The 26,301-nt window shown below is 37.6% G+C and overlaps 2 protein-coding genes across 4 annotated transcripts; one reads left to right on the top strand and one right to left on the bottom strand.

Annotated features, from left to right (window-relative positions):
- Positions 1-1,125: 1,125 nt before the first annotated feature.
- On the top strand, positions 1,126-15,257 carry LOC122655678 (serine/threonine-protein phosphatase PP2A catalytic subunit). Its single transcript, XM_043849946.1, has 7 exons — positions 1,126-1,331; positions 1,411-1,686; positions 2,273-2,387; positions 12,082-12,190; positions 12,274-12,351; positions 14,507-14,698; positions 14,870-15,257. Exons 2-7 carry the CDS (start codon positions 1,434-1,436, stop codon positions 15,041-15,043), a joined length of 921 nt encoding a protein of 306 aa, XP_043705881.1. The 5' UTR covers positions 1,126-1,331; positions 1,411-1,433; the 3' UTR covers positions 15,044-15,257.
- A 2,930-nt stretch (positions 15,258-18,187) lies between these two features.
- On the bottom strand, positions 18,188-25,295 carry LOC122653905 (probable myosin-binding protein 5). 3 transcript variants are annotated; one of them, XM_043847862.1, is made up of 5 exons: positions 24,896-25,164; positions 24,089-24,854; positions 23,100-24,002; positions 22,791-23,026; positions 18,188-18,251 (listed from the first exon to the last, which is right to left on the bottom strand). In XM_043847862.1, exons 2-4 carry the CDS (start codon positions 24,831-24,833, stop codon positions 22,818-22,820), a joined length of 1,857 nt encoding a protein of 618 aa, XP_043703797.1. In that variant the 5' UTR covers positions 24,834-24,854; positions 24,896-25,164; the 3' UTR covers positions 18,188-18,251; positions 22,791-22,817. The 3 variants fall into 3 exon arrangements, with proteins under 3 accessions (XP_043703797.1, XP_043703796.1, XP_043703798.1); XM_043847861.1 differs by lacking the exon at positions 18,188-18,251 and having other exon boundaries at positions 22,709-23,026; positions 24,896-25,163; XM_043847863.1 differs by lacking the exons at positions 18,188-18,251; positions 24,896-25,164 and adding an exon at positions 25,209-25,295 and having other exon boundaries at positions 22,710-23,026; positions 24,089-24,579.
- Between the last annotated feature and the right edge of the window lie 1,006 nt (positions 25,296-26,301).

Below are 26,301 nucleotides of genomic sequence, written 5' to 3'. Positions count from 1 at the left end.
TAGAAGAAATTTTAGTTTAATTGATATTTATAAAATAATAATATAAGATAGGATAAATTACACATCACCCCTTGGTTTTCAAATGAAACTCAAATCATCCCCTGATTTTTGAAAATACTCATCTGTCCCTATCTATAGTAACGGTGTTAGTCTGTTGTTAGTTATTGGTGTGAAAGGATTATTTTACCCTTGTACTAAAATATTAGAATTAAATTTATGATATTACCCTTCAAAATTTATGTTTGGATGTCAATGGTAATTTAGAGATTTAAATTTATTTAACTGGCTGACATCATCACTTAACAACATAAAACTAATGATATGGATTAATTTATCATATTAGAGTCTAATATAGGAGGTGATTTGAGTATTTTAAAAAACCAAGGGGTGATTTGAGTTTCGTTTGAAAAATAGGGAGTGACGTGTAATTTACCCAAAATAGATATTAAAAATTCATTAATATAAATCATGGATAGAATGTATTGACACTCATATGTCAATATATGTGGAATGTTGGGCAATTAAAGAAGAATTTTATAGGAAGACATACGATTGGGTATGAGGAATGTTGTGGAATGGTGTGCAATTAAGATGGTATTGAGAACCCCAAGGGGTTAGCGCAGTTGGCTTGGAGGGGACATGAGACTTCGCCTCAGGAAGCAAGGTCTCGTGATCAAACCTTTGCCGCTGTATAATTTATTGGGGCCACCCGCCTGAGGCTCACTAGGGCCTAGATGCTCCCAGTTCTTGCAATTCAACGGAGGCATTTGGATATTCCAATATGATGACCCTATAGGAAAAATGATAAGGAAAAAACATACATAATATAAGTTTTATATGAAGTATGACCTCGAATAGAGCTAATGAGAGGGCAAAGATCTATGCAGCGGATCCCATTTTGGTGGGATAAGGCCCTTCATTTGCAATTTGAGAAGAGATCAATCTAGATATTTTTTAAACATCTAACGGTTAGAATTTTTAGATAATTTCTCTCAATGAAAAAAAATAAAAAACTGTGTTAATCTACTTCGGTACTTCCGGACAAGGGCGTGCTGAATTTTTCTTTCTATTATTTTTTGGGCTTCCGAGCATATCAAGAAAGAGGGAGGGCTTTCATTTCTCTTACAGACGAAGAAGAACCTCAAAATCCAGAAATTGAAAAACAATGCTTGGCTCCGAGGAATGATCGAAGGAGGATCGAAGACAAATCACTCTTTTTCTCTGGTTTCATCCTCCTAAGTTCTCTTTATCCTCGACCCTTAATCCCAACAGTTTTTCATCGGCGATCGTCGCCGCTGCCGATGCTCCGAATTTGATCCGGCAATCTCTCTGTACGTAAGAACTCGATCTACAATCGCCTTTCCGGTTGGATTTGGGTGTTGTGGTTTTTCTGATCGATTTGCATTGCAGTTCGGTGAGGGAAAAAAGAAAGGATGCCGTCACACGCGGATCTGGACCGGCAGATCGAGCATCTGATGGAATGTAAGCCTTTGGCCGAGGCGGAGGTGAAGGCTTTGTGCGAGCAGGCTCGGGCGATCCTCGTCGAGGAATGGAACGTACAGCCAGTGAAGTGCCCCGTCACCGTCTGCGGCGATATCCATGGTCAGTTCCATGATCTCATCGAGCTGTTTCGGATCGGAGGGAACTCCCCTGATACCAATTACCTCTTCATGGGAGACTACGTAGGTCAGTCGAATAATTTTCTCTCTCTCTCTCTCTCTCTATATCTCTCAGTTTTTCATTTCTATTATATACTTGTTTTTTGTTAGTGTTTCATCTCCCCCTCCCTTTTCCCAATTGAAAGGTGTTTGGCTGTCTGGATGTTTTTTTTAAGAGTTTTGGGTTTCCCCTTTGACGTTTCTGTTCTTGTCGAATTGCTGTCAATTCCATTGGTTGTGCGGTTTGGTATTTATTTCTACATGATTTCATGTAATTCCTATAAATCGGAGCGGCTGTTTTACTCTTACGACAAAAGCAAACGAATTAAAACCATCGCTGAACTGAGGGATCCACCGATCGCCCTCCAAACAAAACAACCTGATCTGTGGTGGCTGGCAACCGCCAACCGAGAGAGGAGAACCAATGGCTCAGAATGGGTTCCGAGCAGACCCGTGGAGCTGCAGCTGCTTCTGCATTCATGCTCCTGTTCTATTTGTTTACCGTTTATGTTTAAGTTTGTATTCAATCTTATTCAAATCAGAGTTCAAGAATCAATTATTGCATTTAAGCTCTATATGTTGGACCGATACAATTTTTGTTTCTGTTAATGCAGATCGTGGGTACTACTCGGTGGAGACTGTTACCCTTTTAGTGGCCTTGAAGGTCCGTTATAGAGATAGAATTACAATTCTAAGAGGGAATCATGAGAGCCGGCAAATAACCCAAGTGTAAGCTCTTTGTTCTTTTCAAAAGTCTGCCCATCCTTAATTTGCTACCTTAATTTCTTGGATGGTCAACTCCCAAGAATTTACATACTTTTTTTCTCACCAATGAATGGTAGAAACTGTATGAGCTTCCAGTCCTTACAAGGGTTCCATAATTATCTTACAGGTTGTTGCATAAAAGAAACGTAAATCTCATTGTTTTGCTATAAAGTTACATTTTATCTCTTGTAAATTTTTTCTTTTCGGATTGATATTGACTAAACTATCTTCACTACTTGTCTCGTCTATTTTCTGCTCTGATAACATGTTGATTTATTCTTTCTTTTCCCAGCACTTCAATTCATGGATTTCAAACAACTCTTTCTCAGTTGAAGAAATCATGTGGGGAAAAAAAACTGTGATTTTTAATGCCTGTTGGAGCTATTCTTGTGTTCCATGAGATATGTTTGTTTATTTTTGTCACCTTAACATATACTTTGTTCTCAGAGTCAGAAATTATCGGTGAATTGGTTTGGCAACTGTCGTATGGAGCTGTAAAACTATGCAGGAAGGTTTAAGCAATCCTTGCACCCGGTGAGCTATGGTCCTAGGACATAAATGCTAGATGAATTAGGGCTGCTAACAGTAGCATGAATGTTAAATTTTTTTTTAATCAACAGAACCCCAAATCATGTGAAGCTTGAAACAACAAATAAAAGGTAATTAAAAAAAAAAAAAACTGCTTTACAGAATTGTTTTCTGTTAGTTAATATGTGGGACTTCTTGAAGGAGTTGTTTTCTTTTAAGAAAACTCGTTGTAGTGATGATTAGAAGCTGAATACACTTTATACGAAGAAACCAAGAATCTACCACAACAGCAATCGAATCAATTTCATTTCAACAAAACAGAACCCTTGCGTATGTAAACTGACCTAGGATTTAAAGAGATGTATATGGCAATGAAGAATCCATCTCCATTTGGCAGGTCCATTGATTTGTCATAAGAATGATTCAGTGCATTTGTGGTGTACCACAACTTTGTGAAACCACATGCCCATATGGTCTGAAGTGCAATTCTAGTTCTACTTGTAATGGAAATGGTAGTGTCTTATAGAAATTTTGATTTAGGAGATATAGGATTTAGATGGTTTACTTGTGAAGAAGATGGGTTTTTTAAGGACATTTCTTAGTGTCCATGCCCGGACCATTTTCGGGGACTGTTTAGCATTTCATGTCACAATAGCAGTGATGTATATGTAATAAGATTTCCTTTGAAGTAGATAAAGGCGTATGGTGGAAGTATGGCTGAATTAGATAAGATGTATACTACAAGTATGGATGAATTTATGTAGACTTTGTGGTGTGGAAATATGGTATGAATTTTTGGACCTTACTTTGATTGCAAGTTTGGTGTATTACAAAGAAGCTTCCATCCTGTTCAGACTTCAGATTCCTATGGTTTTTATTTATTTATTTATTTTATTTTTAATTTATTATTATTATAGTGTAACTGCTTGCTAGAGCAGGTTTCCGTGTCTGAATTTGTGTCATGTGCCCCTTAGTGCAAGGTTGGAGTTATTAATTTCTGCCACCTCATTCATATTCAAGAAAATTCAGTGATTAGCACCTAGTTTGGCTTTTTTAATATGAACTCATCAGTGAGATTTTTTCTCAATTATAAGAGGTAATGCTAGCTGAAAGCACGGAAGGAGAATTAGGTCAAACAAACCTTAACAGTAATGTGTTAGCACCTCCCCATCCTCCAACATACACCAAACACTTGTGGGCAATGGCCTCAATTAAGTTGCTAGAATTGTTAATTAACACCAATAAAAAATAACTTCTGAAGTTCAGCAAGCCAGACAATCCAGAATGAGCAGGCTTCAATTGACCTAAAGCAGATCATTCAATGTGTGACTGAATCACGTGAAGCTTCTCAGAGAAAATTAGGCTTGAGCATGAATAAAGCCACCTATAACACACTAAAAACTAATGAGGTCTGGCTCTCTGATCCTCAAATTTGTTTGGACATATGAACCCTCTCATAACTCATAAGTGTGTATTTAATTTTGGCAAAAGAGAAAATTGATCATACAATGTTTGTTTGGTCTTAAATTATTGGTTAGAATGGTATCTTTACAGAGGTTTAAACCTGCGAAATATGAGCCCAAGTCAGTTAGTCAGGTTGATGTTGTGGTCTTATAAGACTAATGCAATTTCATTTTCTGAGAACCATCCGAATAAATAACTTTTCCGTGATAATGAAACTTCAGGTTTTGATGGTAGACCTAAAGTGCAACAAATGCCCAAAATTTAACCCCAAACAACAAACCTCAGCTATGTTTTCCAAGGCTCACAGCCAGGACAAAAAGTCAAATACAAGAATCAGAACTCTGTTTAAACACCTCTGATGAATGTAGCTTCAAATAAACAAATCTTAGATCTGAACCTAGCAGATTAAGATGATTTGTAATCCTCCTGGAAATCATGCTTTTAATATGTTGAGAAACTCCTGCCTTCAAGATCGTGATACAACTCCCCCCGACATGTTAAACTGTAATGATAATGAAAAGTTTGTAAAAACTGTGGAAAAAAAAAAATCAACAATCTTATCGATCAAATTATATTAAAAAAGTACCAGACACCTCTATAGTCTATATGGACTTCCAACTGATCCATCCCCCCTCAAGGTGTAAAAAAACCAGATGAAAATATGAATAAGATCAAAGAAAATCTAATGCAGGTCTAAACTTGTTTGGACAACGTGAAAATAAGAGGCAAAAGGAAAAACATATCGTGAAACATGGGCAGGATGAAATTTTAATCTTCTCATGTAATGAGATAATAAGTGTACTTTGGAAACTAAGGTCAGATCATAGGTACACAAAAAAGTTATGAAGTTGTTGGCTTTTTAACATCTTGACTAGCATTTGTTGCTTTTAAGAATTAGGAACTAGGAAAGATAAATTTTTAAGTCCGCCATAGGGCATGCTGGCAGAACGCATTCCCAAAATATCCATAAAATCTAATCCAGCTCCTCTTGCTCCCTAAATCTTGACACTCTGCATTTGTAGGGTCTGTTAAGATATGTACCATGGGAGTATTCTTGTCCATCCCCTGTGGTATATTCTTCTTGCTGTAATGTCCACGATAAGGGTGGTTTCATTTGGTGTAACTAGGATTTTACTTCCTTGTTTCTGCAAGGATTGCAATTATCAAGCTTGGTTTAGTTATTATAAATAATATGTGAGGTAAGCTGCTAAGAGTAATCGACTACTTCTCTCTTGGGCAGCCTCCTCTCTTCTTCTCGCTTAATCTCTTTCTCTCTTTTCTCCTCTCTCCTCTATTCCAGATACTGATTACAGATCCTGGTTTGTCACATGGTATCAGAGCTGTAACCAGTATCTGTTTCTCTCAATGATTGCCGTTCTGAGAGGTTTTTTGGGTGTCTGGTTTGAATAAGGAAACCCTTGTTTATAGAAGAGGCACTAGGGTTTCATATACTGTTTCAATGAAGATTTGTATGAAAAATCATACCTGATCAATTGCTGATTTTCTGGATGCTATTCTGCTGATTTATTTTTGAATTCATATTGCTGAAGTAATCTGCGATTTCCTCAGTTGCTGCTATTATTCTGCCTTTTTTGTTCATTTGCTGCTGTACCTCACCGGTTGCTTTAGGATTTGAACTAGTTGCTGCTGCCATCGTTGATAATACTTAATTTTCTGAGATTTTCATGGGCTGTTTGGTGCTTGCTACTGTCGTATAGAAGTCTAGAGGGTTGAAGATTTGTTTGCTTGCTACTATTTATAGGTGTTCATTTGCTACTGCTATTGATGGTGTCGATTCCTGTCCATTCTTGGTATCGATTTGAACTGGCAGAGCCTTCCAAAGTGATATTGGTAATGATTGATTCCCAGGTTTCTGCCTCTGGTTCATGCTGGAGATGGGAGACCATTGCTATTCTTTGATTCCCAGGTTTCCTATTACGAATGGGTTTCTTCGATTCCCAGGTTTCCTAATACGAATGGGTTTCTTTTATGAGTTGGTTTCCTCACAAAGTTACCGCTGGTATTTTTTTAAAATCCACATTATTGCCCCTCCACTTATAGTCTATCCCCACGTTATCTTCTTTTTTATTTTGTTATTTGGTTTCTATAATTACCCCTCCAATTACCATTAAGTCCCCCTCCCTTGTCCATATTTTATATCCCATTCCAAGTTTACCCTTTGGCCTTAGCTTGTGCAAAAAATTGGATTTCAAATAAATTACGTTCATGCCATTCCCTTTATAACTTGAGATATTTACTGTATTGTCATTCATTCTCTTTTAACTACCCCTGAGCCCTTTGAATATTATGGTTAATTACTAGATTGCCACTATCTCATTTTCTTCACATATTTTGAGTATTCCTTTGGTTGGTTGGTCCCATACTTGTGGCCAATAAAATTGGTTTTCAACCCGGGATTAGCTGGATTATTTACTGAATTGCCATTGGGCTTGAATATTTGCAAATTTTAATGCTTTGGTGGGCCTCCAATCGCATCGGTTTGGGATTCACAATTTTTTGAAATTTTGGTACTTGCAGGGGGGATTATTTGCTATGTGAGGGGGAGATTGGGATTATTTTTTTTATTGGAGATTATTTGCAATTGCTCTTGATTAGGATTCTTTGTGATGCTCATCCTTTGAGATGTTGATTATTGGTCATTATTTGTATACATGTCGTGCTACACGTGAGAGGGAGATTGGAGGTTCTTATTTGCTCAATATTATTTCAGTTGAAGATTATTATTTATTTGTTGGTGTCCTCAACAACAATTTTATTTGTGAAGATATTCAACAACAAAGCATATTTATTTGGTCTACAACAACTTGATGTTGTTTGGTCCCCAACAATTTGATACTGAGTTATTTGGTCTACAACAACCTTATGTTGTCTAGTTCACAACAACCTGGTGTTGTCTAATCCCCAACAACCTGATGCTGCTACTTGGTTCATGGTAACCTATATTGCATGTCTATTAGTGGAATTTTTATCTGAGACCTTTGGTTGGGGCTTAGGATTGAGTCTGATTTTCACTAATCAGATCTCTAATCATGTGATCTTTGCTAATTACATCATTTTTATCATGTTAGTGGAGTGTCTTCTTTTGAGAAGAGTTTATGATGTAATTTTTGTATGTTGCATTTGTATTTGTCTTCTTCCTAAAGCTTCCTACTTGTTTTCTTTAAGAAGGGCTTATGATGTAGCTATTGGATGCTATACTTTTATCTTTCTTTAGAAAGATTACTATTTATTACCTCCCTTCTTTGAGAAGTGCTTTTAATATTGTTGTTGTTGCTATGATATTGTGGATTGCGGTTTGTGTTCACTACCGCTTATTTTGTTCGTTTCTGATTGGATTTATTCGACACAAGGATTATTGTCCACTAATGCTGCCAATGATTGGTGTGCTTGAGTTGATAATGCTACCTGAATGAAGCTTCCTCCATGTTCACTGGCGTCGACAACTGCTATTCAAGATTGGTGTTGCTTTTAATGTCTATTCTTTCTGTTCCAAACTGGAACCCTTTTATATGTATACTCCAGCTTGAGGGGGAGTGTTAAGATATGTACTATGAGGGTTTTTCCATCTCCGACAGTATATTCTCCAGGTAGCAATATCAGCTCAAGCACACCAATCATCAGCGTCGTTAGTAGATAAAAAGAACGTCGTGTTGAATAAACCCAATCATAACCATCAACAACGAACAAAAAATGTGGTGGAGAACACCAATCCACAATCCAAAATATCATATCAGCAACAATATAAGCTCTTCTAAAGCAAGGCAGGTAGTATGTAGTAATCTGCTTAAACAAAGATAGATAAAAGTGCAGCATCCAATAGCTACATCATAAATCTTTCTCAAGGAAGGCAAGTAGTAAGCTTCACAAAGAAGACAAATAAATGTGTAACATACAACAACTACATCATTAGGCACTTCAACATAGGGTAACAATGAAGTGATTAGCAAAAATCACATGATTAGATATCTGATAGTAAAGATCAGTAATATAGTCCTAGATTGAATTAAATTCAACTAGAAGCCAAAACTATGATTTGTTGTTCAAAGGGTAGTTCAATTAAGATTAACTTAAGGGAAAATGTCAAATTTAGGGTTAGGGTTAGGGTTAGGGTAAGTTGATGTAGGGGAGACTTCCAGTGAAGGGCTCGTTAACAAATAATTAATCTAACGCTACTGAACAGAATCGGCAGCAAGGTTGGTTGAGTTAGTTAGGATTTGGAAAGAGAGATGAGTGGGGATTCTATGGCTAGAGTGGACAGATTAGGATTAGGGTTGGATCGAGTCTTCCAAAAGGCTGGAAGGACACTCGGTCAAGATTTGGTAGTGTTCTGATGGTTATAAGTTATCCTGTGCAGGTTATGGGTGGTCTAGAGGAGAAGAGAGTGGTTAGGGTTTGATTCAGGTTCACACTTGTAGATTGAAGAACAAACTTGAACAGAACTTTGTTGATGTAGAATAACTCTTAAAACCAGAACTTGAATGTTACAGCGATGGAGAGGACAAGTAACCGAATGGAACCACCCGGTCTTCCCACCGCAAGGTGTCAATCAGATCAAACACTGATTCCTTCAGCTTTGACCAAACACAAAACAAAAATCTTCAATGGAGAAGAAGAGCAGCAAAAAGCTTATCATTAATCAAAATTTGTGTCCAATGCTTGCCCCCTTTACAACCTTTATATAAAAGACTTAAAAATAGACTCCTACACTAAAAAGGGAAGGCCTAACCCAATCCTTAACCTATTAGGTAACCTAATTTGACTAGGAAACTGAAATACTGAAGGAAATAGACTCAATACATAGCTGGACTTGTAGAGCCCTAATCCAGCCCAACTTACATTGCTTAAAGCAAATAAAAGAAAACTACTAAAATCACTTAAATTGAACCATTGGTTGGACCAGCTTGGACTCAGTTCAATTTAAAAAACAAGAGACTTCAAAAAAAAACTAAGTTCGGAAACTAAGCTGATTAATCCCGTATGCAACCTTATGACCCATAGTTTAGGAGTAGGGATCAGCTACCCACATGGGGAGCATTGGGGACAGATCTGAACCCTCCATACGGTGTGGGACCCACGCCCCTTAGAGGGCTCAGATCTGTCCCCCCGTACCCAAGTGGGGAGCAGATCCAGACTCATAGTTTAGGCCCGTAAAAGTAGCCTATTACATTGAAAATCCATGGGATCATAGGTCCAACATGTGTATAACCCAACCCTAGACTTATTCCCATTAAAATTAGTCTCTTTTGGTGATGTATCTGCATCAATCAGACTTACTCCTGAGCCCCAAACAGAGGTCTCGGATAAAATTCCACTAATAAAAATGCAATATAGGTTATTACAAACCAAGATCTCATTAGTAATGATCAAATTTACTCCTAAGCCCCAAACAAAGGGCTTAGATAAAATTTCAGCATAGGTTGTTGTGAACCAGATAAAAGCACAGTATAGGTCACTGCGAACCAAATAACTCAGCATCAGATTGTTGTAGACCAAACAAATTGCATTGTTGTTGTATACCATCTTTACAGATAAAATTGTTGTTGAGGACACGAACAAATAAATAATAATATTCTTCCATTGGTGACTGAGTTGATAAAAATCTTAAATCTCCCCCTCACGTGTAACATTACACGTGGACAAATAATGCAGAAATTCCTATAAATAATATTGAACAATCATATAATTATCAGCATCAGCAAGAGCAGTTACAAATAATCTCCGATAAAAAATTAATCTCCAATCTCCCCCTTACGGTAGCAAATAATCTCCATGCAAGTATCAATCTCCAAAAAAAATTTCAAATCCCAAACTGATGCTAACTAGGGCCTACCAAAGCTATAAAATTACAAATATATGACCAAAGACAATTCTGTTAATATTCCATGCAATCCCGGGTTGAAACTCAATTATTAGCTATACTTATGGGACCACTCAAGCAAAATAATATTCAAAATATGCCAAGATCAAGAGATAGTGGGAATATGGTAATTAACCATAATGTTTTAAGGGATCCATGGATAGTTAAAAAAGAAGTGACAAAAGTGTAAATATCTCAATTGACATAATTTAGTTGAAATCCAATTTTTAGCTCTAGCTAAGGCCAAAGGGTAAACTTGGAATAGGAAGTAAAATATGAACAAGGGGGACTTAATGGTAATGGGAGGGATATTTATGGAAACCAAATAAATGAAGTAATGATGACAAAGGGGAAAGATTACGATTGTTGTGTTCACATGAAACGAAGGGGTATTTTAGGGTAGGTTAGATGTAACGAATTGAAAAGGACTTCAATTGTCTCCTTGCTCAAGACGAAACCAGGGAGCAACTTTTGGGAATAAAGAAAGTATGTTGTCAGTCACGCAACCACAGAAAATATGCAGAGGAAGGCAATGCGGAAAGTGCTAAGAACACCATTAATCTTGAATGGCACCATAACGAGAAGCAATCCAGACGGAAGTTGCTTCAGGAAAACACCTCTTCTCCCCTTAAACCTCCCAGCATGGATAATCAAAAATCGGTCCGGGAGTAATACTCGACCTGAGCTTCTAGTTATAAAATCAGAGGGGGAAAACAGAAGTAAAGTCAGCAATATGTTGGAGCAGTAGGTCTTCTTCTCAGACCTAACATGAAACTCTGGTTCAGCAGATTTGGTTTGAGATAAAATGCAGCAAATCTTTCAGTGTCGAGAGCTAGCTTCAGTTTCAGCTAACGATAGCCAGTAGTAAACCAAAAACTATAAGCGTCTTCTACAATAAAACGCTATTAGCAAATCGACTCCATCGATAGCAGCAAATATGAAATATATGAATTGATTCGGGTATGATTCATCAATCTTCATAAGTAGCAGATACACGTACTTCAATCTTCATTGAAACCCATACGAAACCGTAGTTCTTCTATGAACTAGGGTTTCACCACAAATCGGAGGACTTGAACGACTGTCAAATCAGCTACTGGTTACAGCTCTGATACCATGTAACAAACCCAGAATCTGTAACCAGTACCTGCAAGTAGAGAGAGAGAGAGAATGAAAGAAGAGAAGAATGGGACTGCGAGGAGAAGAGCAGCCGATAGAAGCACAGCCTTCCTCCATTGTATCAGTGTAGATATATATTCCCAATCACAAAAGAGCAAAGACTAGAAGCCTTGCAGAAATAGAAGACTTAACTAACAGTCTAACTAGGAAAGAAGACCAACTATAAAGGAACACTATCACTATGATATACCACAATAGGGACACTCAGCCTATCTTGTTAGCTACTTACTATAAACAAACCAAAACGGAATATTACTACCGCAGGAAATCTACACAAAGATTCTCATGGTATAAACCTTAACAGGGTCCATTGGACCCGCTGGTGCCCTAGCTGTATTTGGGAATTGAATATTGTTCTATCCCATCTTGATACTCTGAACTTCTTGCTTTCGATGTGTTTAGGAATGTAAAATAATGTGGTCTCTCACTGCTGCCTGTGACTTTGATGTGCTTAGGAATGTAAAATAATGTGGTCTCACTGCTGTTTGAGGAAGTGGAGTAAAATGATCTTATGATCTTTCTTGAGATATGTTTTCTTCATTTCTTTTCTTTTCTTTTCTTTTTTTGTCTGATTATTGCAGATACTTTATTTTGTGGGTGTTGTTTCAGGTACGGTTTCTATGATGAATGCTTGAGAAAATATGGAAATGCAAATGTGTGGAAGTATTTCACTGACCTTTTTGATTATCTACCCCTTACAGCTCTTATTGAGAGCCAGGTATAAGTTCTACAGTGTTGCAGATTTCTTTAATTTTTTTTAGCGCATGATATTATCTGACAAGCATTCATTGTCATCTCCAGATCTTCTGTTTGCATGGTGGACTCTCCCCATCTTTGGATACTTTGGACAACATTCGTGCCTTGGACCGTATACAGGAAGTACGCATACTATTTTTTACCTTGCTGTTTCTTGTACTAACATTTCTGCTAATTTACCTTGAAATAAGTTCTTTATTATTTTCCTCCTGATTCCTGAAGAGTTATGGTGAATGTTGGGAGACTCTTATTCTGCCAATGAATTGAGATCTCTTACAGACAGTATTTACATTTTCTGCTTTTGTATGGTTCATTATTGACTCACAGGTTTTACCTCTTTGTCACTTATCTACTTGTATATTTACATTCTTCTCCGCATTTTATTCGTATTTTTTTCTTCTCTCAAATGGTTGTTAGCAAAACCTCTTTTTTCAATAGTAGCAGTAATAGGTGATGATTTTCGCCTCATGATGTGACTTCACTGACCCAGATTGTCTGTCTACCTGCTTGGGTCACTAGTGCTCTTAACAGCCAGTTCCTTCTGTCTTGTGCCACTTTCAGATGTGCTTAGTGATTTCTTTTGATAAGTATGTTTTCCTAGATTATAGAACATTGAAAAATATCAGATTATGAAAGGAAGTAGAGAGGGGGGGGGGGAGGGAAGAGAGATATCTGCCTAGAAACATGGATATTTTGTGTTTGCAAGAGTGTAATTATAATAGAGGAGCCATGGTGGTCCCCTCTGGACCGCCCGGATCCCACGAGTGAATAGAAAGTTGGATCTACATTGTATCTCATCTGAATTGCCCCATGTATCCTCCTGAGGAGAAGTTTGGTTTCATACTCCGGTTCGAACAGGAGGGAGTACGCCATGCTAATGTGCCTTGGATGATCCACATCTCCGGGTCAAGCGCTGATGAGCACATTGAACTATCCATGTGGCTGAGAGCCCTCACAGCCCAGACACAGATTTATAGGATTTCAAAAACACCCTGATTTGCAGTCCTCGCTACTTGGTTATTTAGTGTTCAAAAGGTCCACCATGCTGCTGATGATTTTATCATTCTAAAATGATTATGGGTATGAATTTATACATGCGGTCCTAGCTGTTGAGGTTTCATCAGAGATTTTACAAGTCGCTTAGAGAATGTAGTTTCAAATTGTGCTTTAATGCAATATACCTTTTTGTGGGTGTTCACACCATCTTAATTGAGGATGGTAATGTTCTTCCTTTTGGTGAATGAGTTAATATTTTAGAACTAGTGATTTTGTATCGAGGATAATGGTGTGAAAGAAATTTTCTTGTAGTGAATTGAGTTAAAATTTTAGAACAAGTGGGGGGTTTGTATTCAAGGCATAGAAGAAAAAAGAAAAGGGGATGTGTGGGTGGGGGGGAAGGGGGGAAGAAAAAGGCGTTACTGTTCATTCGAATGAAAGATGACTATCCCAGAACAAGTCTTCATTGTTTCGTGCCCAAAAGCTGCTGTGCTAGCTCTTGTGGTTTCATCAGAGATTTTAGGTGTCACTCATCTTCTCTGCTCTTCAGCTGCTCGCCTCTGACTTATCCCAATGTTAATCTGCTCTTTTCATCTGCCAACCGTCAAACCAGATTTTTGGTGCGAGTTGGTAAGTGTAACAACTAGTTGATTGTAAGAACTGTTAAAACCACAGGCTTGTCATTATCTCTCCTCATATTTGTATGTAGTTTCAAAAACTTCTTTTTGTGGGTGTTCTCTAGTGTACGGTTGAGCACAGAGAGATCCACCATCTTAGTCAAGGATAATGGTTTGAAAGAAACAAAACCTTTTAGTGAACGAGTTCAGGTAAAATTTGAGAAATGGTCTTGTATTTGAGGGCATCCAGGAAAAAAGAGAGCAGGTGGGGGGGGAGGGGGGAGAAAAGGGCTTTACTGTTCATCAAAATGAAAGATAACCATCTCAGAAAAAAGTCTTCCTTGTTTTGTGCCCAGAAGCTGCCCTCATATCCTTTTCTTTTCTAAAGGTATAGACGATTGTTTGTACGGTGTGTCACTCATTTGCAAATAGAGGAAGAAACGTATTATGTTGGTTTTATCTTTACTCTCTTTTTTTGTTTGGAGGGGGGAGTAGAACTGTAGTAGTAGTCCCCCACTACTCTGGCATCGAATTGCTTCTTTAAAACTTAGTAGTCTAGTAGCAACTAAAATTAAAAGTTTCTAGAATTTGCCTTTTACCATTTAGATACAATACAATCTTAATGATTTGTTTGGATTTCTGGCATCCGTCCTTGTGGGGAGCAGGTTCCACATGAGGGACCAATGTGCGATCTCTTGTGGTCTGATCCAGATGATCGATGTGGATGGGGAATTTCTCCTCGAGGAGCTGGGTACACTTTTGGACAGGATATTGCTGCTCAGTTCAACCACACCAATGGACTCACGCTTGTTGCAAGAGCCCATCAGCTTGTCATGGAAGGTTTTAACTGGTGCCAGGTGGGTGAAGACACAGAATATACACTTATGTTTTTGGATGGACTTTGTAATCCTTTTGTGACACTACACTAGGGCTCAGAACCCAACCCTGCTAAAATCAATCCACAGAGCTTTCTACAAATAAGAAACATCATAATCATTAATAATTACCATTGTCTTCGACTTTTGCAGGAGAAGAATGTGGTGACAGTATTTAGTGCACCGAACTACTGTTACCGGTGCGGGAACATGGCTGCTATACTTGAAATTGGGGAGAACATGGATCAGAATTTCCTTCAATTTGACCCTGCCCCTAGACAGATTGAACCTGATACCACACGCAAGACTCCAGATTATTTTTTGTAATTTCCATATCTTTGTCACTTGTTGGTAATGCTTCTTATTTCCTGCTGTGCTTTTATAGATGTGTCTTAGGAAGGAGTTTCGTTAATTAGAGAGACAGATCATCACCATCATCATTCTTTTGTTTGGAGTTGTCCTGCTGCTGCTGCTGCTGCCGTGCCATGCTTAATTAGGAGACCCTTGAAAGGCCTCAATGGCCATTTATGTATTCGTAAACACCCCTTCCCCCCCCCCCCCCCACCCCCACCCCCACCCCCCCAAAAAAAAAGGGAAAAGGAAGCAGCAATAACAAGATGCCTCTCGTCTCTTGCCTGATTTACATCCGAAGGTGTTCAGATTGTAATCCCTCATTGTACCACTACAACATTCGATTCCGCTGCGAGGCATTCAGAAAGAAAAAATGTAAGCAAAGCATCTATTCGGGTTTTGGATAGCAACATTGGTGTACAAGTTAGCAAGAATTGACTGATGGTTTTGTTTCTCAAGGTGTGCACTTTTTGATATGCTCTATAAATAGGAGTTGCATATATAAATTGCTTGATTTATTTTGCTAAATAACTTCTAGCCTTGATGGTCATGAAAGGGGGGGAAAAAAAAAAGAACTTCATGCCCATGTTTTCCCATGTATACCATTTGTGCGTTTTTCCATAACATGCCGGGTGAGTAGTCTCAGCAGCGTATGGGTTCTAGTCAAATGTTCCTTTTTATCTTTCTATCTTTCCATTGAATCAAAATTTTGGTGATGCGTGATAACCATTAAACATTCGCCTAGATTCTTGTTGTTTCGGTTGCCGCTTAGTAGCATGGCACCAGGGGTGTGTCTGGATTTTTTTTGGATACTTCTCTGGGAATGGCAATATCAACCCAGATTTGATTTTGAGGTGTTTAGAATCTTTAGATGCACCAAAATAAAGATTGGATTGGTCACCAAGGCTTATTGGAGCACATTTTTCAGACATTTGAAAACTAAAATTTTCTACATATTTCGGTTCCAATTATAAAAAAAAAAAAAAAAGGAAAAAAGGAATAACCATATTAGTTGAGTAGTGGTTGCTTAAAGTGAAATAATCTACAACCTCAATTAATTTTTAGGGAGAGCTCTTGCTACATGGACAGTGCAGTTTCATGCCTTGAGGAGGGGTATTATGGGAAAACACTAAAAATAGGGGGTATATGAGACATTTTTACAGTTTCATGCCTTGAGGAGGGGTATTATGGGAAAACACTAAAAATAGGGGGTATATGAGACATTTTTACAGAGGTGGTGCTACAGTAATCAAAGTCTGCATACAATTTTGAAATTAAGTTGACGTTTTACGAATTTTCTACCCTAATTTTTAGCAATCAAGATTCCTTGTCAAATTGACTGTTGGACAAAAGTAAAAAAGGGTAAGGGTTTCCTACTTGGCATAAACCATGGAACTTATCTATTTCCACTCTACCATATGATAGATCTGTTAAAGCGGAAATTTCAAAAATAAGTAGATCCCAAGGTCCCTATGTGTATGTAAAATTTCAGTAAGGGGAGTTTTCTAGTGATTGAACAAAGCATTAAAAGATTTAAGATTATAGGGAGGAGCATTTAAGTTTTTGGGCAAGAGATAGCTAGTCTGCTTGTGTAGCCCTTGGTCCAGCGTGGGGCCAATGAGAGCACGAGTATGGGTATCAACATGGATGGATTTTTTTATTTCACAGTGGGCAGCGATAATTTCATGCGTTCAAGTGTCTAGGTGCAAGAACCACGCGACCAGACAACATTCTTCCCCCCACCCCTTTTTTATGGGTGCAAACATAATAAAATTTTATGAAAACAAAACTGTAGATACATCATCCTACATGCTCCCATTATGGAGCGTGGTTTCATTGTTACCTATGGCAACTATTGTTAACCCAATTGGGATTTTCATAGTTCCACCACTGAGCTGCTGCCCCCATAGCCAAACCACCCTTGTCTAATATCTAGTTTACATATTGTTGAGTTGTTTCATCCATTCTCTTGGTAAATCTTGGAATGCCTCTAGTATACCTTTTTTTTTTTTTTTGGTAAAAACCGCTAGTATACCTATTGTAGACGACCCACTCCGTAATATAAGCCATAATTTACCAGTTCTTTTTTGAAAGAAAAAGGGGGGGCGGGGGGGAGGTTGTATGTTTTCTTCTGATACTGAACACAAAATATTTCTTCATTAAAATCTTTGATATCAATTGACAAGTCAACCTTTAATTTTTTGATGTACCATAAGACAAACCTTTGGTCCTTGGGGGTGTCACTCTGTTCTCAGACTGATACCACCAGCTTGCATGAATTACAACTGATCTATGATGATGGATCATATATATACTGTTGGGTTTTGTGTCATATATTTTATGAAGCACACAGTTATTATTGGGCTTGTATTTGTTAAATCGTGTTTGTTTTTGATCCATTATAATATGTACAAAGGTAAAATTGTAATTGCATAGAGATTAGGGTTTCTAGGGGTCTATATATTGTCTTTGGTGGGGTGGGGGGGGGGGAAACTAGTCTAAGCAAAGGAATTCACATAGTCAGGTGGAGAGTGGTGTACAATGTTTTTATGGCTAGTGAAAAATTCTCTAGTTCTCTCAAGTGAATATTGGCATTAGTGCCAAACCATGTTAAATTCCTCATTTCGTGTATGATCGTTTGCTTGGTTTCTTGCTCGTATTTGCATATGCTTCCCAATATTTACTTAGTACCTATGCTTCTTGAGAAGACACATTTTTTAGTATAAACAATAAATTGAATCATCACACAGAACAACAATTTAGTACAAAAATGAATATGAATTTATTTTCACAATATTTTGGACGGTTTTAAGCTGTTCTGGGATCACCAGGAATCAGTGTTGGTTATCAGATACAATGCTTCATCTACCTTTCTCATTACCTGTTCTGACATCCCGGCAATCCCCTATGAATTCTAATAAAAACTAATGAAGCATCAATCAAGTGGGATGCAGTTGAAATTGGTGGGAAGGAGGTAAAAGGCAAGAAAGTCTTTGATGCCTTAATTCATTACATTCATTGTTTGTTTTTATCCCAAGTTGAAATGTATTTTCTTTCACTCAATACAAAGTGCTATCCCAAGTTGAAGTGTTTTTCCTGCTCAATACCAAGTGCTCAGTTGTGAGCTTGGCAGAAAATTCTCAGCAAAGGGATGAGTGGCTGCTAATTTTCCATGCTTGTTTACCTGTACAAAGAGAGATTTCTAAGAAGTAACAACTCACATTCTTTTTACTCAATAAATTAGGATTAAAAAGTATTTCTTGGACCTTAAAAGGATAGTAAATGTGAGAGACAACATTAAGAATAGTTTACAAGAAAAGAATAAGGTGATCTAAAGAACAAGATAAAGCTACCTGATAGTTTGCAGTATAAACAGAAAATAGTAAATTATTTGATGATTTTATAATGTAGTTTGTATCCAAGTCACAGGATGGGGTCTGAGTTCTGCTTTGGACACACAACCTCCAAATGGGATGGCTCTACATGTCTTGTGCATGTAATGTGGTGGGTTGCTGCTTTGGACACACAATCTCAAAAAGAGCTTGAATCTTCTGAATTTGTCATTTTTTGCTAATTTAAAATGAAATATTCATCACTATAAGAAAAGCTTTCAAAGAGGAGCCAGAATCAAGAATTATTTCCTTTCTTTCTAGAATGGAACAATGTACATACTACAAACAAGAAGAAATTGAAGTTCTTGCTTTTTTGTTCAACGAATAAATTCGTTCAAGAAAGGAACGTAGTATCTTAGCCCAAATGCAAAGGATGAACTCTTAAATTATTTAAACTTCCCAAAATAATTTCAAGTGTCACAGGTAAAGGCTAAAACAAATTCATCAGCTGAAACCACCCATGAACTAAAATCAAAAGTCAATAAAGAAATATTAATATGACATAAAACATAAAAGTAATTTAACATAGCCCATATCAATCAGCTATGATTTACACATAGCTTCAGAGTAGGGCTAAATCATGTTCTGGTCCATTTTAAGCAGGCAATATTATTTCACACACATGAACTGTGTGCAAGCAGAAGAAAGATAAATAAAAATAAAATAAAACTGAAAGAAAAGGTAAAAATTTTGTTGTTGAGATCAAGGTTGAAATTACAATATTGATGGGAATATAAATAGATGATTTATGAATGCATCATGGATATGAACTACACTTTAAATCTTTAATCCAGCAGAAAATTTGAGGAGAATATGCACAACTCTAACTGCAAATAAAACATGAGCAATTCAAGTTGTACTTCAGATGCCTATGTCTTTTGAAGTACTTAGTGAATGGATCAGAAGTAGATTCAACCCTAAATGACTAGAAAACTTGGCAGAAAATCCATGAACACACATCCACTGTCCTTTTCTTTTTTTTTTCTTTTTTTGTGGGGAGTGGGGGGGGGAGGGGAGGGGAGGGGAGGGGGGGACAAAATGGATCATATAAAATGAGACAAAATGTGAAAAAAAAATCAAAAAACATACTGTAACCAGACCAAACTATTCAATTCCCATAGTCGGCCACAGTTTAATCCAACTCAGATCATAATATTTGAGGTGTTTTTTAATCTAAAGGCAACAGAAGAGGGAGAGAAAGGGTGGAAAAAGTAAAACTCCTCTATCATATTATATCATTCATGTCATAACATATCCACTCCAATACAACTTATGCAATAGATATTGTTAGTATTAACACAATATTCAGTATCTTAAACTCTATCAGTGCTTATGTCCTGATGGACCCTGATAAAGGATAAGAACTGGGTATTCTGGTGTGTAGGTTTGGAAGCCAGAATTGGAAAAATCTTTAGCCAAATGTTTAAGCATAGATACAAATGACAAAAGTCAGAAGGAACTTCATATGATTTAAGGATTTAAATAGCATATACAAATACTTGACTTTTGAGTATAACATTTTATTTAACTCCACAATGTACAAAACAGATGGTTGCAATGAACTTATGGTGATGTAAGAAATTAATAAGAAGACCAGAAGTTCTAGGCTGTAATATTTGTCTCAGTCTTTACAAATTCTTAGGTCTCGCATCTTAAGTGAAGTAGTGAGGAGACCTGCATAGCTTAGGTCTCATAGCTTGTATCACGTCGAACGGATCTCATTGGAGAACAAGGATCCATGTAGCCGACCCCATTTAGTTGAGAAGAGGCTATGTTGTTGTTGTTGTTGTTGTCTTTACAAATTCTTCAGAAAGCCTATTGTTTTTGAAGAACTAAACAAGTGTCTGGAAATTAAGATTTTATCTGAAGTTAGAACATTATATGTGCCAGTAGAAGCATAATTGAAAATAATCATATGCCTAGATGATGATAATAATGATGACCAAAAGAGACCTTCACATTTCATCCTTTGCAAATTTTAGATGGCTGAATATATTTCCTTGCTACGTTTCCAGTGAATCAAGTACCCGGATCAAGGAATATTCACTTCAAAAATATGGTTTGGTATACTGAGGAAGACAGTAATATCATAGGTTTTAACAACACCAGTTAAATAGCATCTCGAGTGTCAGCATCAACCAGATACCAAATTCTTTAAAAGGTTGGTAAATTTATGTGTCAGTTGATCCATCTAATCACCCTCCAGAACTGACAGAATTTAAACTGTTAGACTGACTATGTCCATGCATGCAATTCTTTATCTAAAAGAGTATCCAGAACCCTGGATGCCGCAAGCCTTCTCTAAGATGAAGCATTTTACATATGAAAACTTTTAATAAATGCATGCCCAGCCACAGTTAGCCAATTCAATCATTTTCTTTATCCAAAATATATCAAACAATTTCAAGGTAGCATGATTCAGTCCAGAAAGAAAATTGAATCAATTTCCAATGTTTCATGTGATATAATTTTACTTTTAGATAATTGGATTTCAAGATTTTCCACTCTGAGTTTTCTTCTGCCTATTATCTCTCTTCACATTCCTTTATTTCCTTCTATTAATTTAAAAGATCATGCATCAAAAGAGAAGAGAACTACTTTTCATATGAATTCAATATATTGCATAACATTAGGAAGAGTTACCCAAAGAGTACCATAAACTAAGCTTTGGTAGAAAAACTGAGACAAGTGTAATTTGATTCCTAGCCAAAAAATATTCAGTAGCCAGATCAATTGAATTATCCGGGCAATCAAGAAACATCTACTAAATATTGTAATGTAATCTGATAATCCAGATTATGGATCTCAGATGCAAACAGGCTCAATGACCAAATCTGTGAACAAAATCAGATTCTATTAACAGAGATGGGGAAAATAGAAGTAGAAGAGTATTGCAGGTCAGCAAGCCGTGAGGTAGAAAACAAGGAGGGAAGATGGGAAGAGAAGGTAGGAAGAAAGAGGGAGGAGATAGAGATATTGCATAAGGGGAGAGAGGAGAGAGAATACAAGGCAACAACCTCAATATCCAAAGCAAACTAACTTTAATCCATTCAACCAAATAGTGGGGAGGGCTATGCCTAATACGACCTATTAAATAGAACTGAAACAAAACAAAATCTAACTCCTTAGCCGCATACTAATGTGAAGTGTCCTAAAACAACTAAAATTTAAAATGAAGTAAGAAACAACCTGCAACAACAAGACTCTAATAAAGAAACCCAAACAGGCTGGAAACTAAACAACCTGCTACAAATATGGACTCTAATAACAACCCACAATTTGCCTTGTAGATATATTCTCAGAAAAACTTCCCAACTGGTCCCCACAACTACTGTGCTGATAAGGTTCTTGAAATTCAGGAAACCTATAACTGAAAGCCATAAAAAACTTATCCAAACAGCTCCATGAAATCTTGTTTATAGAAGAACCAGATCTGAACCAATTCTTGAGCCACAATAGTTGGTTTGAACCATATGAACCGAGCCAAACCGAAATAAACAAACTGCAGAAACTGGTTCTTTTTCAAAGAGAATACTGCATCATATTGGGGTGCAGTCATTCTGTAGAAATGCAATAAACCACTGAGTGGGTGTCACAGAATATACTTAATTCTAGGAACTTTCTGAAGACACAAACTTCCCCTGTTAATTACTACAAAGAAGACATATTCTCTTGTTCATTAGTCGTCAAGAACTATGAGCTTGTAAAATGAAAAGATATATATACACATAAGAATAAATAATTATTGACATGGCACCACTTAACCAGTGACACAAGGTAGTTTAACAGGCTATGGGTTAAATTCATTACTAATTGCAAGTGCTCATCCAATAAAATTTCAGTTAAGTCATTCATGATGATCCCCATGACCAAAAAGTTCTGATTGGCATCATGATTCACTTCAGCCTTGCACACTTTTTCTTTTCATTTCGTTTCTTTCATTCAACTCAGCCAATGATTTTGGCACTGCTGGTCCCAAGCTTGGGTAAAGGAGGAGCATTGGGCACATCAGGCTGGCAGCCAAGCATTCAAGAAAGAAGGGAGGGGGACCTTGGATCCTAGGAATTTGCTTTTCTGACTATTGAGTGGATGGCAGAACAGGATTCACATAGCAACTCCAAGTAGCTTGTGAAGGCTTAGTGATTTATGAGTTGTTCTTTTTATTTCCTTTTTAAGGGTGGTGAGGGTTCTCCCATTAGCTAATAGTTAATTTCTAAAGTGCATATCAGAAGAAAATTGATCAAACTTTTTATTTCTTTCCCTTTAGCTATTTCAAAAGGCATTTTAAATGCCAAACAAAGAGCAAAAGAGGAACTCTGAAAAGTACTTACCATCTAAATGAATTATGTGAAACAAGCTCAAGCAGAAACACCATCCAAGGGCATCTTCTTTTCACATCGAAGCTCCCAAAGATGATGAGCTATCTCTCTAAGAAGTTGGGTTCCTTCACCACCTTTGTGGAGTGACCTCACAGCATGCTTTAAGAATTCTTTATCGGCCTCAAGAGCTTCCAACTTCTCACTGAGACAAGATATTTCTTTGGTTATGATGTTGCTACTCAAGTCTCCTGCAATGACAGAAACTCATTTAATCTTATGATGTTTAAGGGACAAAGCAATGAGAAAACTTCAAGTTTTTACCTTTGTCTTCCTCATTGAGATTATCTATGTTAGAACTAGGAAGCAAGTTATCCCCATCATTCTGGGGTAGATGAATCCTCTTCTCCAGCATTTTCAACCGATCCAAAAGATATGATTTCTCTTCTTCAAAATTTAACAATGATTCATCAAGAATTACCCGTCCATTTGCTTCTAGTGATGGTCCACTTTGATCTGAATTATGCTGTTGTTCACCATTATCTGCCACTTCTTCATCAATATTAGCAGGAGGGCTACCACATTCACAATGTGCACTAACAGATGATTCAGACTGGGACTTAAACTGATGGGAATCTTCATCAGCAAGTTCTCTGCAGCTATCAATACCAAGTGCCTCTCCATGTTCCGACCTTCCTCTGTAAGTTTCTAACTGTGTCTGTAAAACCTTTATTTCCTGTCCTCTCTTGATAAGTAGTTCCTTCATAACGTGCAAGGCCTCTTCATCATACTCTGCCTGCTCTTCCATCATTCTTTGGTACTGCAATGCCTCCATCTGCACAGCTGCCTTTTCTGCCTGCAACCTGGTGATCATGGCCATTGCCTGGTTTGCAGCAATGGCAGAAGCATTTCTTTCTTCATCCAGTTCCATATACAAAGTTATCAAAGATTTGCGGTCCAGTCGAACTTGTCTCTTCAAACGATGCAGAATGGTTTCACCATCTACTTCAATTGCAGCACATCCTTCAACAAACTCGGTACTCATATCTGGTTTTTCCATTGCGAACCTCTTGGGAAACCTATGAAGCCACCTAGGGGTGGTGGTTGCGGATTCAGTCAAGCCGATTGCGGACAACCTGCTTCCTTTAGTAAAAGTAGGCGTCTTGCAAGTGTCCTCATTCAATTCATCCAGCAATGGCACAATTGCAGCTTTGACATCTTCTCTACCTGTTCCACAAAATCCAACCGAAAAATGAATGACAATGAAAAGTGATTGTGGTGAAGCCAATAGATCCAACACAAAATAAACTCACATTGATTCCTTAAAGTAAATAAGGTTGATCCGTCCTCATCCTCTGGAACCCCCGATTCATTGTATCGAATGAGGGGCAATGGGTCAGAACCCCGCGATTCATCAGGTTTTGTCTTCACTAATAATCCGCGAGGAGATGGTGCAGGAGTTTGGGGGAAATGAGTCACTTTTGGTGGCAAATTCTGAACCAATCCCTGGGGAAATGAAGCCCTAACCCTCAGTGCTTCCCCACAACAAGAACAACGGTGAGTGCTGCTCTTCTCAACCTGCAACATGTCTATCTTCCCCCCAGCCGGCAGTCTCAAATGAATTTTATGATCATCTTCAACAGAACATTCAAGATCTTTACCCAAGATTCCCACTAGAGATCTGTAGGTGTCGCAATCGGATTTATCCTCCGTGGCGAAAGAAAGAAGACAACCCTCACACATTCGCCGGATATCGGCTAACTTCTGGTGAACATGACAATATGCATGGGACGACACATCTTTCCTGTGAGTTTCACAGATAGAATCATTGTAATAAAAATTAGGATCCCTGTGAACCAGAACATGATCAATCCTCGTGCAGAACAAGCATGGAATTTTTAGTTCGAAGAAGCGGGCAAATTCATTGGCAGCAAAAGCAATCAGACCATCGATAAACAGTATAACTATCAATACCCATTCAAGAAGAGTGTGTATCAAGAAGTATGGGAATTTCCCAAACTTGTGTTCAATGAATTGCTTGAGTGATCTCTTTGCCATGACTTGGATTCAGAAGAAAACTTCAATTCTAAACTTAAATATCCAGAAGGGGGAAAAAAAAAAAGTATAAATCCAACAAAACAAAATTCAAAATCTTTCCCTTGTTGGGGAAGAACGTATAGAAATCAAAGAAGCAGAAAATCGAAATGAGATAAGAATCAAATAACAAGTAAGTAGGTAATTATGATTGTTCAAATAAGAAAGAAGATCATGATCTTGGTGCGAATAACCGAACCGAGATCATGATCTCTCTGTAGAAGGTAGGGGGAAGCGAGGGAAACAGAAAGAGAGGGAGGGAGGGAGGGAATTGATCCGATATTTAGGTGTCATTGTCATTTGGTTGCTTTATCTGTTGGCGCCTTGGCAGAAAGGTACCTGAAATAACGGTCGATTTTCCGTTCCACGACCACAAGAAATAGGTTGCTTTATTCCCCTCGCACATACAATCCTCCTAAAATAAATAGATACCTTGTGATTTTGCCTTTTCTGGTATTTTACGTGGATCTTTTATTACTGTTATTTTTTTTTTGGGTTTAAAATTTTGGAATCGGATCGGTCCAGTTATGGTCGATTCGGTCAATTTCGGCCAATTTTCATCGATTGTGCTACGACCAATTTAAATTGGAATCGGCACCGACTTATTCACACTCTCTCACATTGCATTTGGTAAAAAAAAAAAATTAGATCCTGAATAGCATGTATAATGTCTTGGCACATTATTTTGGTTAGCTCGCAAATTTGATGGACATATTGTTTGCAATAACATCTAGCCATTTAGCCATGTATGGAACTTCAAGGAATCCAATGTGTCCATGATATTAGAATGAATTTAAAAATTACACAAAATTCAAAGAATTCAGTTCAACAAAAGCTTTTAAAAACCAAGAAGAAAGCTTCATAGAGGGTGGCGAGTGGATGATATGATCGAGATTAAGTAACATTGTCGAACAGTCGGATATCGGTTTCATACAATAATTTGTTGGTCTATAAAATCAAAATCTCAACCGATTACTATGGATCTGGTCAATTTCAGTCCCTTATTTGTTTCTCTGACAAGTCTCTCATATCAGTTTATTATTGATTCAATCTTGAATTTTATATAAAAAGGGAAAGAAAAAAAAACAGCTGCTTGATCGCACCCCTATGAGCCTATGCAGAGACACAGGGAGTGGCGAAATGATCACCCCACCCCCATGTTGGATGCCTGGTGCATTCTTCCATTGGCCCTTGCGCCGGCATAGGAGCCACACAACCAAGCAGCGTTTTTTCTCTAAAAAATATCATTTTTTTTATCAATTTTTTACATCAAACAGCGCTCGCTCTCCCAAAAATATCATATGATTTTTTACCCTTTCAAATATTGCAAATCCACTACTAATCTCCCCCAACAACAAACATGAATGCATACCAAACGCAACATATGGTATCCATAGCAATGAAATATTCAGCCTTTATGCCAGGAGTGCAA

Source organism: Telopea speciosissima, chromosome 3, assembly GCF_018873765.1.
Source record: "Telopea speciosissima isolate NSW1024214 ecotype Mountain lineage chromosome 3, Tspe_v1, whole genome shotgun sequence".
NCBI lineage: Eukaryota > Viridiplantae > Streptophyta > Magnoliopsida > Proteales > Proteaceae > Telopea > Telopea speciosissima.
The sequence above is the reverse complement of the archived record's forward strand: the minus strand, read 5'-3'. Positions and strand labels throughout refer to the sequence as shown.